This window comes from Podarcis raffonei, chromosome 5 (assembly GCF_027172205.1).
Source record: "Podarcis raffonei isolate rPodRaf1 chromosome 5, rPodRaf1.pri, whole genome shotgun sequence".
Lineage (NCBI taxonomy): Eukaryota > Metazoa > Chordata > Lepidosauria > Squamata > Lacertidae > Podarcis > Podarcis raffonei.
Genome location: NC_070606.1, coordinates 97329490 through 97344451, shown reverse-complemented (window position 1 = coordinate 97344451; position 14962 = coordinate 97329490). Strand labels below are relative to the sequence as shown.

The 14962-nt window shown below is 46.0% G+C and overlaps 1 protein-coding gene across 2 annotated transcripts in view; it reads left to right on the top strand.

Annotated features, from left to right (window-relative positions):
* The window catches only part of DIS3L2 (DIS3 like 3'-5' exoribonuclease 2), a 205895-nt gene that overhangs the window by 20637 nt on the left and 170296 nt on the right, over positions 1–14962 (top strand). For both annotated transcript variants that reach the window (XM_053390822.1, XM_053390823.1), the window contains exons 3-5: positions 1659–1817; positions 3825–3964; positions 11210–11263. In XM_053390822.1, coding sequence (XP_053246797.1) covers positions 1659–1817; positions 3825–3964; positions 11210–11263 — 353 coding nt within the window. The remainder of the gene's footprint in view (positions 1–1658; positions 1818–3824; positions 3965–11209; positions 11264–14962) is intronic.

The window sequence follows — 14962 nt, the reverse complement described above, 5'->3', positions numbered from 1 at the left end:
GCCCTGGGAGATCTGGGTTAAAGACATAAATAACCGCAATGTAAACAAAGCTGAGAGTTCATCGGCAGGCGAAAACGCCCAGCGCTTGAGTTGCAAGATTGTATATGGGCAGAGAACCTCTCTCTCCTCCTCTCTTTTCTCTGACTTCAGTTGGCTTGCTGTCTCTCACGACTGAAGCTGTGTGCCGGGTGAAAGGTTTTCTAGGACTGGCCTTCTGTCCTTTGAGTTGCCTTCCTTTCTCAAGGTGCAGTGCAGTAGAGGAGCTGTCGCTCTGCGGCAGAGCGTGTGTCTTGCATGCCAAACACCCCAGGCTGAACCTGTGGCATCCCTCCTTAACAGGACTGGCACAGCAGGCCACCCCTCGCATGCACACAGACAGGAGACACTCAGTCACACAGATTCTGCATGTGTGCTCCTTTCCTCCCTTCCAAGAGAGATTTCACCCCATCATTTTTGACACACATGAAAGTGGGTGAGTTGGGTGGGTTGGCACTGCTGTGCTGCAGGAAGAAGTTTTATCTGCTTCAGGCGGCACTGTTGTGGGGGATGTATGAAGACAGGAATCGACGTCTCAATAGTGCAGCAATGTGTTAAAGTGCTGACTTTGGTGGTGGTGGTTGGCGTGTGACATCTGTGCAAAATAAATGAATCGTAAAGGAGCCAGGTTTTGCTGTGAAATTTGATGATTGCCCCCCCCCCAAGTGCAAAGGAACGCTCTGTCCCATGAGACTAGGGCCCTTCAGGATTTAACCTCGTTCCGTTGGGCCTGTAAGACAGAGCTATTCTGCCTGGCCTTTAATTTGAATTCAGCCTGATCTTTAATTTTCTTTTCTTTTCTTTTCTTTTCTTCTCTTCCCTCCCCCTCCCCTTTTATGAAGATCACCCACTCTGAGACCCCACAGCTAATTCTCCCCTGGCCTCCTCGCTGGCCCAAGTAGGACCAATTCAGCCAGCTAGCCCTGGGGATTATCTAATTGATTTTTGAATGTTATTGTTATTCATGTTTTTATACTGTATTTTATGCTGCTTTTATAATTAAGTGTTTTAACGTTGTTGTTAGCTGCCCTGAGCCCGGTATTTGAACCGGGAAGGGCGGGGTATAAATAAAATTTTATTATTAATAATAAAGGTGCAAAACTCAGCTTCGGTTCATAGATTGTAGAGTTGGAAGGAACCCTGAGGGTCTTCCAGTCCAACCCCCTGCAATGCAGGCATATGCAGCTGTCCCATACGGGGACCGAACCTTCAACCTTGGCGTTATTGGCACCACATTCTAACCGACTGAGCAATCCGCTTGGCCAAAGATCCATTTAGCCCAGCATCCTGTTCTCGCAGTGGCCAAACAGAGGGAAAGCCCACAAGCGGGATCCGAGCACAAGAGCCCAGAAACTAGTATTTGGGGTCATATTGCTTCCAAGAGGGCAGGGATAACACGGCCATTGTGGTTAGTTGCTATTGATAGCCTTACCCTCCATAAAATTGTCTCATCCTTTTTCAAAGCCATTTCAAGTTGGTGGCCATCATTAGTTTTTGTGGGAGCATTATAAAACCAATACAGTGAGAGGCTCTAATGAGGAGGGGCAGGATTATAGCCAGTGAGAGGCCTTGCTCTGAGACTCTTTTGCCTATATACCACCCTTGTGCTTTGATTCTTCTAGGTGCACACAAGCAAGGCTTGACGAGGACCAGAAACCACTCTGAATCGGCCAGAGCCCCCCCAAATGTGGAGAGGAGGCGGCAGCTCTCTGAATCACATACAGACACCATGAGCAACTCTGACTGCAGAATGGGCCAGCGGCAGCTGGGGACCCCCAGAGGTATGAATGGGGAGGTTCCACAGTTGAAAAGTGAAGCTTGCTTTCTGCCTGCACGCTCTCGATGCCCATAAAAGATGAGCTGCATGGAAGTCTGCTCAGAAATGGGAATCGCCTTGGATGATCGGCTGCGTGCTCTTTCAAACCCTGATGTTGTGATTCTGAATTCTCATTCAGGTGTCTCAGATCAGCTTTACAAGTCACTGTGCATCTGTAGGAATCCAGAATCAGACCTCATGAAAACCTTGGGTCCCTTATTCTCTTCAGACAGCCAACAAATTTTTGGTGCTCAAGGTTGTAGAGGAAGCAGAACACCTGTCCTGCAGATCCCCATTCTCTTCTCCTCTTCCCTTCTGATTTCCATGTCTCCCCATACTTCCTTTCCCTCTTGCTAAAATGTCCAGGTTACTGACTCTTGCAAAGTACGGTAAACCTGCAGTTTGGTTTTTTTTAATCATTTGGCGCAATTATGGAATAGAGACAAAGAGCAAGGAGTAAATATCAAGGAGGTACAATCGTTCAAACATGGTCATTATATTTCAGCTTAATCAGCCAAGAAATGAACAAACTCCTTTCTGTGCCCTCAGCCCTGCTGCTCAAAGGCCCATCACGTCCAGCATTCTCTTTCCTAGAGTGGCTTTGGAAGTTCTGCCCTCAGAGCATGCTGCCTTTGATTTTGGAGTAAACATATTGTTGTCATGACCAGCAGCCATTGATAACCTTGATCCTCCATGAAATTGTTTGATCTCTTCAGAAAACCACCTAAGGTGGTGGTTGTTGCCCCAACTTGTGATAAAGAATACCATAGTTTTAACCGGTGCTTTTCCCCCCTAAAAAAATGTTTAGGGGTACTCTCATGTTGACTCAAGAAAACCACCATTTTATTGTTCAAATTGGGAAAAATAAATACAGTAAATGGACAAAAGTACAAAGAACTTACATTACCTCATATTACACAGCTCACAGTAACTTCCACACTGGTATGAGGTTGTGTGCACTAACATCTTCCCTCCTACTTTCAACTCCTACTTCACACATTAAACGCTCGCTCCTACCTGAGACTCAGGAAACACTGTGACAGGAAATGGGGCCTCCATCGGGGGTAGCAACAGAACTGACGATTCTCTGTGCTAGAGAACAAACTAATTTTTAAAGTTTTTTTTAGTTTCTTCTCCAATTAGATTCACAAAATGTTTAGGGGTATGTGTCCCCCTTCGTCCCCCCAGAAAAAAAGCACTGGTTTTAACTATGCCTTAAATGTGGAGAAGTTCTCCCATTTGTCTGCCCCTGACCTTCTGCCATTCAGTTTTACTGGATGACCCAGGATTCTGATATCACAAAAGAGGAAGAATAACTTTTTTTCTGGTCAGTTTCTCCGCAGCATCAATAGCTTTCTGTCATGCCTCCACTTACTCATTACCCTCCCGCCAAATATCACAACCTTTCCTTATAAGGGAGATTCTCCAGCCACTTGGTCATTTTGGTTGGCCTTTTTGAACCTTCCTCAGCACTACGAGGTCCTTTTTGAATCAAGGCAACCCAAACTGGACACAGTGCGGAAGCACTCTAGGTTCTTAAAACAGCATTTATGATACTGGCCATTTTATTTTCAACCCCTTTCCTAATGATCTCGAGCATGGAATTTAGCTTCTTCACAATAGCCGTGCTCCAGGCCAGCATCCTCTCTGAGCTATCCATGACAACCCCGAGAGCCACCCTTTGGGTGAACGAGGGAACTAGCCAGGATGCCTTCTGTTGACAACCATTTCCTGTTTTCTTTGAACAGGTGAACTGTTAATTGAAGGCTTCCTGGTTTGTTTGGTGACTGGTGTAAAGGGTGGGCGGCAAGTGTGAAGAAAGGGCTCCCTTAAATGATCATTCTGGGTTGCTGGGAAATTAAGCTTCCTTAGCCATGGTTTTTGCATGTCTGAACTGAGCCACTGGTCTCTGTAAAAACAAACAGCTTTGTTAAATATGGCGAGGCAGTGATTTTTCCTTTTTTTCTTCCAGGCGGTCCCTACACCACTTGCTTGGCCCCTGGCGACAGAAAGAATCGGAGCAAGCCGACTCGGGGGAGGAAGAAAGTATTTGAAGCCTACATGTCAAGGGAGGATGTCTCAGCAGGACTGAAAAGGAAAACACTTATCCAGGTACTTTGAACTTGGAACGACTGCAAAAGCAGCAAGCTGTTGTTGCTGTGGATTTGCATTTGGGGATGCTACGATGGAGTCAGTCCTTCTGTATCCCCCCCCCAAGTGCTTGTTCACCTGCGTATCTCTCAGGTAGGACTGCAGGCATCAGTGGGCTGAATTGGTAGATGGGCATGTTAATCAGCGGAACAGATTGGAGAGTAGCTTTTTGGTATTTAAAACTATTTCAGGCAGAAGAGGGGAAACCTTTTCCTTCTCTTCCTCCCTGCCTCTTCACTGAGGACAGGGAACAAATGGTTTTATAGGTTAGGAAGGTGGGATGCTCTTGCCTAACCTTGAACCTAAATCTCCCAAGTTAATGGGCTTCAAACGTTAGATCCTCCTCGAGTCCCTACTGCGTCACCGCTTTCCCAGACTCCACATAGCTTCTTAAGCCATTTTGAAGGCTAGGAACCAGTGCTGTGTGCTCCCCTTTCTTCTGTCTAAACAGGAAGCCGGGTATGAAAGATGAGAGGCTGAGATGGGGTTAATCAGAGCAGAAGTGGTGGTGAATTCATGCAGGGTTGATATTGCTGGTGGAATAAATTAGCCTTCCAGCTCCTCTTAAGTTCACCGTTCCTGGTCTAGCTAGTAAGAGCAGATCAGCAGCAGAATACAGAGCTATTGAGGAGGCTTGGGATCTCCTTCCTCTGAGATTTTCCCAAAGAGGCATCTGTCAGAGGATGTTTGAGGCGTAGATTATCCACTCTCAGGGGGTTGGCTTAAATGACCTAGTGGATCCTGTCCAGCTCTGTGGTCATGGTCATGGTTTTTGAAGGAGAAAGTCAGAATATTGTGACTGAGGCCCTACAAAAAACGTCTTGAGAGTACTGACACCCTCCGGCAGGTGTGGAGGTAACCTGTTCTGAAGAGTCAAAAGAGCATTAGTTCAGTGCATATTCCCCCTCTTGAATGCCTGCCTCTTCCTGCACAATTGGGGGAGGAAAACGCAGAAATCTCCACCGATAAATATAGCAGCTATTGTTTGTGAGTGATTGCAAAGTAATGTGGGTTAAGGATGACATCATGAGATTCTGCAGCCAGAGCCTCGGCCCCTGACACACATGTGAGAACAGTTGTTCTTTGCAGATGGGGAGAGCGGCTGGTTCCAGATATGATATCACAGCGTGAAATGCACAACATTGTAAATAGGATTTTCATAGGCACAGATAATAAGGCCCATCTGCTTTCGAGGAGGAACATGGGGAGTTCCTCCCTTTTTCCAGAAGAAAAGCACCGGAGGAAAAAGTGAGGTGCATATGCGTGCGTTGCGAGGCTGACTGTCTTTGCTTTGGGGTGGGGTGGAGTATAGAAGCCCTTTCTATTTTGGTTTGTTGACATTTGGGTGGTGACACACGTGGTGGGCCATGTTAGGTATGCACCTGCCACGTATGCAATTCCTGCTATTGCTGCGCAGATGGGCTGCAGTCATACGGCTGCTGTGGCATAGCTTGGGTTGCCAGTGCCCGGGGCCACACAGAGGGGGTGGGAGGGAAACAGGATGGAGTACGCATGCGCATTCAACTGCCTAACGACGTCCGCGTCACCCGGGAGATTGCAGCCATAGAGAAAATAAAATAAGAGTTGCTCCATTGTCTGAGAGGTTGCTTCCTGGTTCACAAGGAGAAACCGTTTTCAACTCAGCCCAGTGATGGAAGCAAGTAGCTGTGCTGAGGCAGCACCAATAGTTGAAATTATGTGCTCCTAACAATTTTGCACCTGAGGCAGCTGTCCTGGTGGCCCCCCTACGACTCCACTGTATGGCAGTCTTGGAATTGCTGGCCTTTGGTGATGGGGGTTTACATAAGGTATGCTCCCTGCAAACCTCTTACATATCAAGAACTAGAATTGAATGATGGGTTGAAAGAAGAGTTCCTTTCAAATGTTCTCTCTCTGTCCAAGGCTGCTGGTTATCTCTGGTGGGTAGTTCGCTCGGAACCTCTCTTGCACCAGCCTCTGCCAGATCTGGTTCCTGCGCAGTTAAAGTGGAGGAAGGCAAAGGGGGCCTGTAGCCAGCAAGAACAGGCCTCTCTGAGCAGCCTGATTCAGAAGTGCCTGGGAGTTACATGTAATCTCTCCTGGCCTGTTGGTGTCAAGAGGCTTCCTTGGTTGAGAACGTAAGCAGAGTCATCTTGGGTCAGGCCCATCGTCCAGCATGCTGTTCTCAGCTTGGTCAACAAGGTGCCTCGGGGAAGCCTGCAAGCAGGACACGAGAGCAACAAAAACTCTCCCCATTTGTGACCCCCACTTCTTGTTATTCAGAGGGCATTCTGGTGGGGTGGTCACAGGCTGGCTGCTCACCTTACATTACTCCCTTGGGGCAGTGGCTCAAGTCCATTCATTGGAATGAAACAGAAGTGCACATATGCATTCTTATGCTACTGCTGCTAGTTCCAAAGCTTTGTGCTCTTAGCATTAAAATCACTTTCTCTCTCTGTGTTTGTGTGTGTGTGTGTGTGTGTGTGTGTTTGTGTGTGCGCACGCTTACTGTTGCGGCACAGTTCCTTGCATACATGACTCAAAGCTCCCGCTCTGTTTTCCACATGTGAGCAAAGAACGTTATATGTCCAAAAGGCTCTAGTGCCAGGCTGCAGCGCAATATCTTTGTTCCTCAAATGGTTTGGAATGTGGCTGCTAAGTGACTTTTATCTGTGCAAAACAAAGCATCTTTTCTATAGAAGTATAGTCTGGAGGATGAGTAATGTGTCCTTTTTCAAGTGGTGGGTCCCTTGTGTGAATGAAAAAAATCTGAGAACTGGCTGCTCCCCCCCCCCCCCATAAATCAGCATATTTTTCGTGTATGGTCACCCACATTCCAAGTCCTACCAAAATGCCACCCTCCCCCGACCCATTACAGTGAATTTATATGGGGGAATAAAACGTTTTCGTGCCATGATTGTTATCAATCGCAAATGGAATAATTCTGAAAACTTCCACTTTAAAGCCTACTTAAATGCCTCTGATTAAAGTTTGGCTGCAATTTCAAATGCTGACACGGATGCTTTATGTAAACTTAGATGCAGTTTTTAACTGAAGGCACTTGCTATGTTTTCCAGAATGCTTTATGAGTTTACTTCTAAAAAGTACCCATAATAAAATAAGGTTCCTCAAGTAAAGCAATGAGTATGATCGAATCTAAGGAAGATGAGAGATTAGGTGCTATTCTGCTAATGTTAGCACAAGGATTTCTGGTTGTTCAGTGGGACTCCCCCTGACATGCGCCCCATACTCTCCCCAGGTTTTCTCCAGAGGCTTGGGATTCCACTCGTTTTATTTCATTATAGATTCATATAAATCATAACTTGAAATGCTCACTTCACTTTCAACTCCTTGATTTCAGCTTGAATGCAAGAAAAGTCCTATAGTTTTGCAGATACATACTAAATAGTTTTGTAATTTAGTGGATACATACCAATCTAAGATGCTTGCAGTAGTTACCACCTCTGGACAAGAAAGATGGACATTTATTTATTTATTTATTTAAATAAATAAAAGCATTTGAACTGCTGAGACAAAATCCTTACTCAGCCATAAAGATCATCCTGGATAGTTCAGTTTAAATCATAGAATCATAGAATTGGAAGGGTCTCCCTGCAATGCGGGAATCTAAAGCTAAAGCACCCATGACAGATGGCCATCCAACCTCTACTTAGAAACCTCCAAGGAAGGGAGAGTCTATAACTTCCCAAGGGAGACAGTTCCACTGTCAAGCAGCTCTTGTTGTCAGATAGTTTTTTTCTGTATGTTTAGTCGGAATCGCCTTCCTTGTAACTGGAAGCCATTGGTTCGAGTCCTACCGTCCAGAGCAGGAGAAAAACAAGCTTGTTTCCTGGTTGTTAGAGCATGGTGCTGATAACAGCCGGTTTGCAGGTTTGATCCCCGTATAGGACAGCTGCATATTTCTGCACCGCAGGGGATCGGACTAGATCAGGCCCCCCCAAACTCAGCCCTCCAGCTGTTTTGGGACTACAACTCCCATCATCCCTAGCTAACAGGACCAGTGGTCAGGGATGATGGGAATTGTAGTCCCAAAACAGCTGGAGGGCCGAATTTGGGGATGCCTGGACTGGATGATCCTCAGGGTCCTTTTCGACTCTGTGATTCTATGATCTATGATTCTGTGATCAGTGGGGAGGCTGAAGCGGGTGCGGGGAGGGTTCCAGGTGCTGGACCACAACTCCCATTCAGCCATCATGGACAGTGGTCAGGAATGATGGGAGTTGTAGTCCATAACATCTGAACATAAGAAATGCCCTCCTGGGTCAGGCCAATGGCCCATCTAGTCCAGCATCCTGCTTCTGCAGTGGCCGACTAGATACCCCAGTGGGAAACTGGCAAGGAGGATTCAAGCTCAGGAGCCGTCTCCCTCCCCTTCCAGCAACTGGTGTTTTGAAACTTCCAGCAGATTGGTTATTGGTTACAATAAACAGGTTTAGGGACCTGTTCCCTCAGCAAGAACCAAGACACAGCCCCATGCCTCTCTGAAGTCTAGTTTCGAGGTTGCTTGATTCACGGCGGACATGAAAAAGGCACATTCAGTGTTGGCCGTTATTAGAAAAAATGATTCATACAAGCCAGGAGGTTGCTAATGCTCACGACAGCTGGGTATTTTATGTACCTGCTTCTGGCTGTGGATTGTACTTGTTTAAAAAGATTGATGCCCTTCCTCTTGATCTCCATGGCAGCTCACAAAAACAGTACGACCTAGTAATCCCTGTTCCCCTGGCTGGTGCCCTTCCTTTGCTTCTGCAGCCTCAGGATGGTTGGCGGTCGATGCCGGGCGCATTCTGGCAGAAGAGGTGGAAGCAATATCTTTGCTGCCTCTCCTCTGGCTAATGGCTGAGGTTGCGGCATTCTTTCTGGGAGGAGGAGGGTGCAGGTTCCTGGTGGCCCTTGGCCCTCTAGATTGGGAGTGGGGAGCTAGATCTGGCCACCTGCTGCAGGCCAAGTTTGATAGGTGACCCATCCCTCTGACCCCTGGTTTGGAATCAAGCCATTACTTGCCCTACACATAAGCATGGCTTGGCTGACACAGCCTTGCAGACCAAATGGAGATAAGCCTAGTTAGGCCTGCAGGTCAGAGTTGCGCAGCACTAGTGTAGCTGGGGGCAGAGGTCAGAACATCCTTTTCCTTACTTCAAGCTCTGAACCTTGGACAGAAATGCCCTTCCTGTGGCCAGGTTTGGCCCTCGCTTCAGGCCGCTGTGAAAGATGGATGGTTGGTGGCAGGGCCCAGTCCTTTGACTTTCTGGGGAGCAAGCGATTCACATTTTGGGCAGGGGCTTGACCGGCCTTTTATGGCATTGATGTGGCTGTAGCACTGGCCTCCCGACTTCCTCATCTGGAGCTCCTCCAGACTCTGTTCCAGTGAAGCCACTTGAGGGCTGCTGGTGCTGCCAGGAGCAAGTCTCCATCTTTGCTGGAAGAGCTGGACTTACACCCAGCTCCACTGAAACCATGCTGTTTGCATTGTTTGCTGCCAGAATGTCCAGACCCTGCATGGGGCACCTCTGACCTGCAGGTTGAATCCAGCCACCCATGCCCCTGTAACTGCCCTTGGGGTGTTCCCTATTCCATGTCCCTCTTCCCAGGCCGGGACACTTCCAGGGCCTCCACTATGGCCTCCCCAAATCCCATCCCCCCCGAGCTAGAACGTGTCCTTGAACTCTGATGGTGCCTTTTGCTTGTCTGGCTGGAGGATAGATAGAAGTGGCTCCATTGAAACACCTGCCTGTTTTGCATGGCTGGAATTCCCCTGCCCATCACCTTTCTGGTGTTATTTCTGATGAAAGCCCTTGTCGATGACATCAGTGTGATTATTATTCAGTCTTTTTCCAGGACTATAACATGGAAGGGAGGGTTAAGGTGGCATCATCACAATAAGCAAAAAGCAGCAAATTGGCTCTGGTAGTCTTATTGGTATTGCATTAAAACTGGGGTCAGCAACCTAAGTGGCCTGCGGAAGTTGTTTGACTGGCCCATGAGCCGCCCCTGAACCGAGTGGCCCGCTCATGTGCTGTGCTAACCCAGCGCAATGCGGCACAGGGACTCACTTCCACGGTGCTGGAAATCATGTCTGTGCATGTGCAGACGCCAGAAATCACAGGCGCGCATGGCGCTATCCGGCCCACGGAGTAATCTCTGCGGCAATCATAGAATCATAGAGTTGGAAGAGACCACAAGGGCCATCGAGTCCAACCCCCTGCCAAGCAGGAAACACCATCAGAGCACTCCTGACATATGGTTGTCAAGCCTCTGCTTAAAGACCTCCAAAGAAGGAGACTCCACCACACTCCTTGGCAGCAAATTCCACTGTCAAACAGCTCTTACTGTCAGGAAGTTCTTCCTAATGTTTAGGTGGAATCTTCTTTCCTGCAGTTTGGATCCATTGCTCCGTGTCCGCTTCTCTGGAGCAGCAGAAAACAACCTTTCTCCCTCCTCTATGTGACATCCTTTAATATATTTGAACATGGCTATCATATCACCCCTTAGCCTCCTCTTCTCCAGGCTAAACATGCCCAGCTCCCTTAGCCGTTCCTCATAAGGCATCGTTTCCAGGCCTTTAACCATTTTGGTTGCCCTCCTCTGGACACGTTCCAGTTTGTCAGTGTCCTTCTTGAACTGTGGCGCCCAGAACTGGACACAGTACTCCAGGTGAGGTCTGACCAGAGCAGAATACAGTGGCACTATTTACTTCCCTTGATCTAGATGCTATACTCCTATTGATGCAGCCCAGAATTGCATTGGCTTTTTTAGCTGCCGCGTCACACTGTTGGCTCATGCCAAGTTTGTGGTCAACCAAGACTCCTAGATCCTTTTCACATGTAGTGCTCTCAAGCCAGGTGTCACCCATCTTGTATTTGTGCCTCTCATTTTTTTTGCCCAAGTGCAATACTTTACATTTTTCCCTGTTAAAATTCATCTTGTTTGTTTTGGCCCAGTTCTCCAATCTGTCAAGGTCGTTTTGAAGTGTGATCCTGTCCTCTGGGGTGTTAGCCACCCCTCCCAGTTTGGTGTCATCTGCAAATTTGATCAGGATGCCCTTGAGTCCATCATCCAAGTCGTTGATAAAGATGTTGAAAAAGACCGGGCCCAAGACAACCCTGATCCGGCCCAGGCAAGATAAACCTTGCTGACCTCTGCATTAAAACAACTCATTTCTCGCCTGATCTAATTTCTGTTCTTTTGTCTTTTTTTTTTTTAAAGGGACCCCTGAGAATAAACCCCAAGAAATACCACGAGGCCTTCATTCCATCCCCAGTAAGTAATGTGTAACACAGTAATCAGCAAATGTGCAGAAGGTGAACGGCTGGAGCACCAAGGAATTAAGTCCCAAGCCATGCACAGAGCATGCAAAACCTTTGGGCGCAGTCCATGAAGCATTGCAGCTACCCTGCCTCTGATCTATGCAAACCTCGCTGAGACGAACGCCTGTATAACAGGAGGGGAGATTGGCGTTCTGGTACATGACGATCCGAACTTTTAGTGCTAGAGGTGATGTTCGTTCTGAGCTTGGCGAAGCCAGCTGAGCCCAGGTTGGAGACCACCGGCTAGCTCTAAGCCCAAGGGTTTATGATTACGCTTACAGATGGCTTACAGATTTTCCCCTGACTTTAAGTTAAGCTCCCCCAAACAAATGTGCTGGTTTGCAGCATGAGCTAATTTGCGAACTTGATATCAAAGTAATGTGCATGCTGCATTTTAACGTTCTTGCGTCTGAATGCCAAACCACGTGCGGTTTGTGAAACCTTCAATCATGGACTGTGCATGCCTCCACTTTCTTCTTATTTTTTTTTTTGCGGGGCCATTGGTTAAGAGAAATTAGGGATGCCGGGATTTCTGCTGTATGGTGCCTTGTGAATGCAGGGTGTGTGCACGTTGCTACACTCATAGGAGCCAACTTATTCATCCAGTGAAGCTGAATGTTGAGAATTCAGGACACATAAAAGGAAGCACTTCTTTACATAGTGCATAACTAATTTGTGGAACTCACTGCCACAGGAGGCAGTGAGGGCCACTGAGTTGGATGCCTTTAAAAGAGGATTAGACAAATTCATGGAGGAGGAGAGGGCTATCAAGGGAATGGAGTTGAGAGATGACCTAACCTGGGGAGAAAACAGTAAAGACCTCATGAAGAGAGCACAGCAGAGGTTATATTTTCTGAGAATCCTCTGGAAAAATAATCTCTCAAAGGACCTGTTGATGCCATTTTACCATTGTACTGTTGAGAGTGTATTAACTTACGGTCTGTGTGTGCGGTTTGGGAGCTGCACGGTTCCAGGTGTCATAAGAAAGCTGCAGAGATAGTGCAGGATAGTGCACACCCTGGAAATGATCTCTTTCAGCTTCTGCCTTCTGGAAGAAGGTACAGGGTTATAAAGGCTAGGACTAGCCGCCTGAGAAACAGTTTCTATCCAAATGCGATTTTGGTTTTAAACGCAGTGTAAGGTAGTCTCTGTGGGAGTATATTGTATTTAATTATGGGGTATCAGAGTTTTTAGGGGGTTAACCAGGCCGGGATAGCTGGGATAGCAGGCTTGCTGGTTTTTGAATGTCTGATGTAGATTTTTTTCAATTTCGTTGTTCTGTATGGGACAATGACAATAAAGATCATTGAATCAGCGTATCGTATCGTATCGTACTAGCCAGGATGGCTTTGCTCTGCCTCTACAATCAGAGTCAGCAACGCTTCTGAACAGCAGTTTCTGGAAATCCCAGGCGGGAGAGACTGCTGCCCTGTTGGAATCCTGCTTTCTGGTTTCCCACAGGCATCTAGTTGGCCTCTGTGAGAACAGGATGCTGGACTGGACAGGCCATTGGCCTCATCCAGCAGGCTCTTTTTATGTTCTCATAAGCTTGCTTTTCTTTTCTTTCTTTCTTTATTAATTTTGTATTACCGCCCACCCCTTCGCCCACAGTTCACAGCATAAAAATACAAGATAAAAACACAAAATACGCAATAAAAATAGGAATAGAAACCAAACAATAACCCCCGCTCCCCACTCCTACAAACCTTGGGCTGCTTTGTTTGCTTATAATCCTGTCCTTTCTCAAAGGACTTCAGTGTGGTGTACATCTTTTAGGCCGGCCGACAACAGTCCTGCAAGGTAGGTTTGTCTGAGAGATGGCAACTGTCCTGAGGTTTACAGCAAGCTTTATAGCAGAGTGGGGCTTTGTACCTGAGGAGGGGATAGCTTAGCTGGTAGAAAAAGAGACTCTTTATCTCAGGGTTGTGGGTTCAAGCCCCACATTGGATATAAAGATTCCTGCTTTTCAGAGGGTTGGGCTGGATGACTCTTGTGGTCCCTTCTAGCTCTATGAAGTCCTGCATTCTAACCTCTCTTTTTTAAAAAATATATCGTTTATTAGTTTTTATAACATATCATTTTCAACAGTAATTAAACATACTTCTACATCTTATTCAAATTTTTGACTTCCATCAATCCTGTATGAAAATTTTCCAATCTAATCTCTCAGTATGCATTTCTTATCTTCCCTGTTACATTTCAAACTCATAACCAATATCTCTATCTTTTTCTACTTTGTAACACTTCGTATATTTCTCCTTACAAAACTTCTTGTAGTCCCACTAGCGTAATTTGTTGATTACAGTTGCTCTTCAAATAATTCATATACTTCTTCCAATCTTCTGTAAATCTCTGGTGCCGCAGGTTTTGAATCCTTCCTTTCATTTTGTCCAATTCTGCATAGTCCATTAATTTCGTCTGCCATTCTTCTTTTGTCAGAATTTCTTCTTGTTTCCATTTCTGGGCTAACAATACTCTTGCCGCAGTTGTTGCATATAAAAACAATTTAACATCTTGCCTATTAATGTCCTGACCTATAATACCAAGTAAAAATGCTTCTGGTTTTTTAAAAAAATGTATATTTCAACATCTTTTTCATCTCATTATATATTATTTCCCAGAAGTTATTTACTTTTTTACATTCCCACCACATATGATAAAATGTTCCATCTTTTTCTTTACATTTCCAACATTTATTATTTGTCTTATACATTTTAGCTAATTTCACTGGTGTAATATACCATCTATACATCATTTTCATCATATTCTCTTTCAAAGCATTACAGGCTGTAAATTTTATCCTTTCATTCCACAACCTTTCCCATTCTTCAAGCTATATATTATATCCAAAGTCTTTTGCCCAATGTATCATTACCGATTTCACTTCCTCATCTTTCAAGTGCCATTCCAACAGTATTTTATACATTTTAGACATTGTTTTACATTCATTGTTTATTATTTCTATTCTAACCTCTCAGCCCTATTGCTAGAAGTCGTTCATGAGAGGTTGTAAGGCATCTACTTCAGGATAGTGTCAGCCCACGACTGGGATGATGCGGGGATCAAATGATTAGGTAACGTTAAGCCTGCCCACCTCTAGACGGGCACAAGAAGGTTTGCCCCATAGAGGGACAACATGAGCACCCTTAAGTCGTCGCGTGTGAGCTGGGCAACCCATGCAGGTGCTCAGTGTGGCAGAGGCCCACATTCCACCATTCTTCCCCCTTTAAAAATGTGTGTGGAAGAGGGCAGCTGAGTGGGTTCTTCTTAGCGCTAGTTCACATATTCCTTGTCACTTGCCCAGGGATGCATGAACTAGGCGGTAGACGTATGACATTTACTGATGTGCCATTGAATCTAATGCACACCTCTGTTTTCAGAACCTTGAAACAAAAACAAAAAAGTATTTGCTGGCAAATGTAAACGTGCCATCAAATCTAACGCACACCTTAATTTTTGCAACATAATTTGGCAAAAAATTGGCATTAGTAAATCCAGTATATTGAAATGCATGCTGTTTTGAATATGCAGTTATGCTGGTGCATAAAAAGGAACCTATTTGCATTTTGATGGGACTGTATATTTATTATTCAAACAGAGGGGGTCAAAGGCTGTGTTGGCTGGCATCTCCAGAAAAGCCAGCCATTCTCCT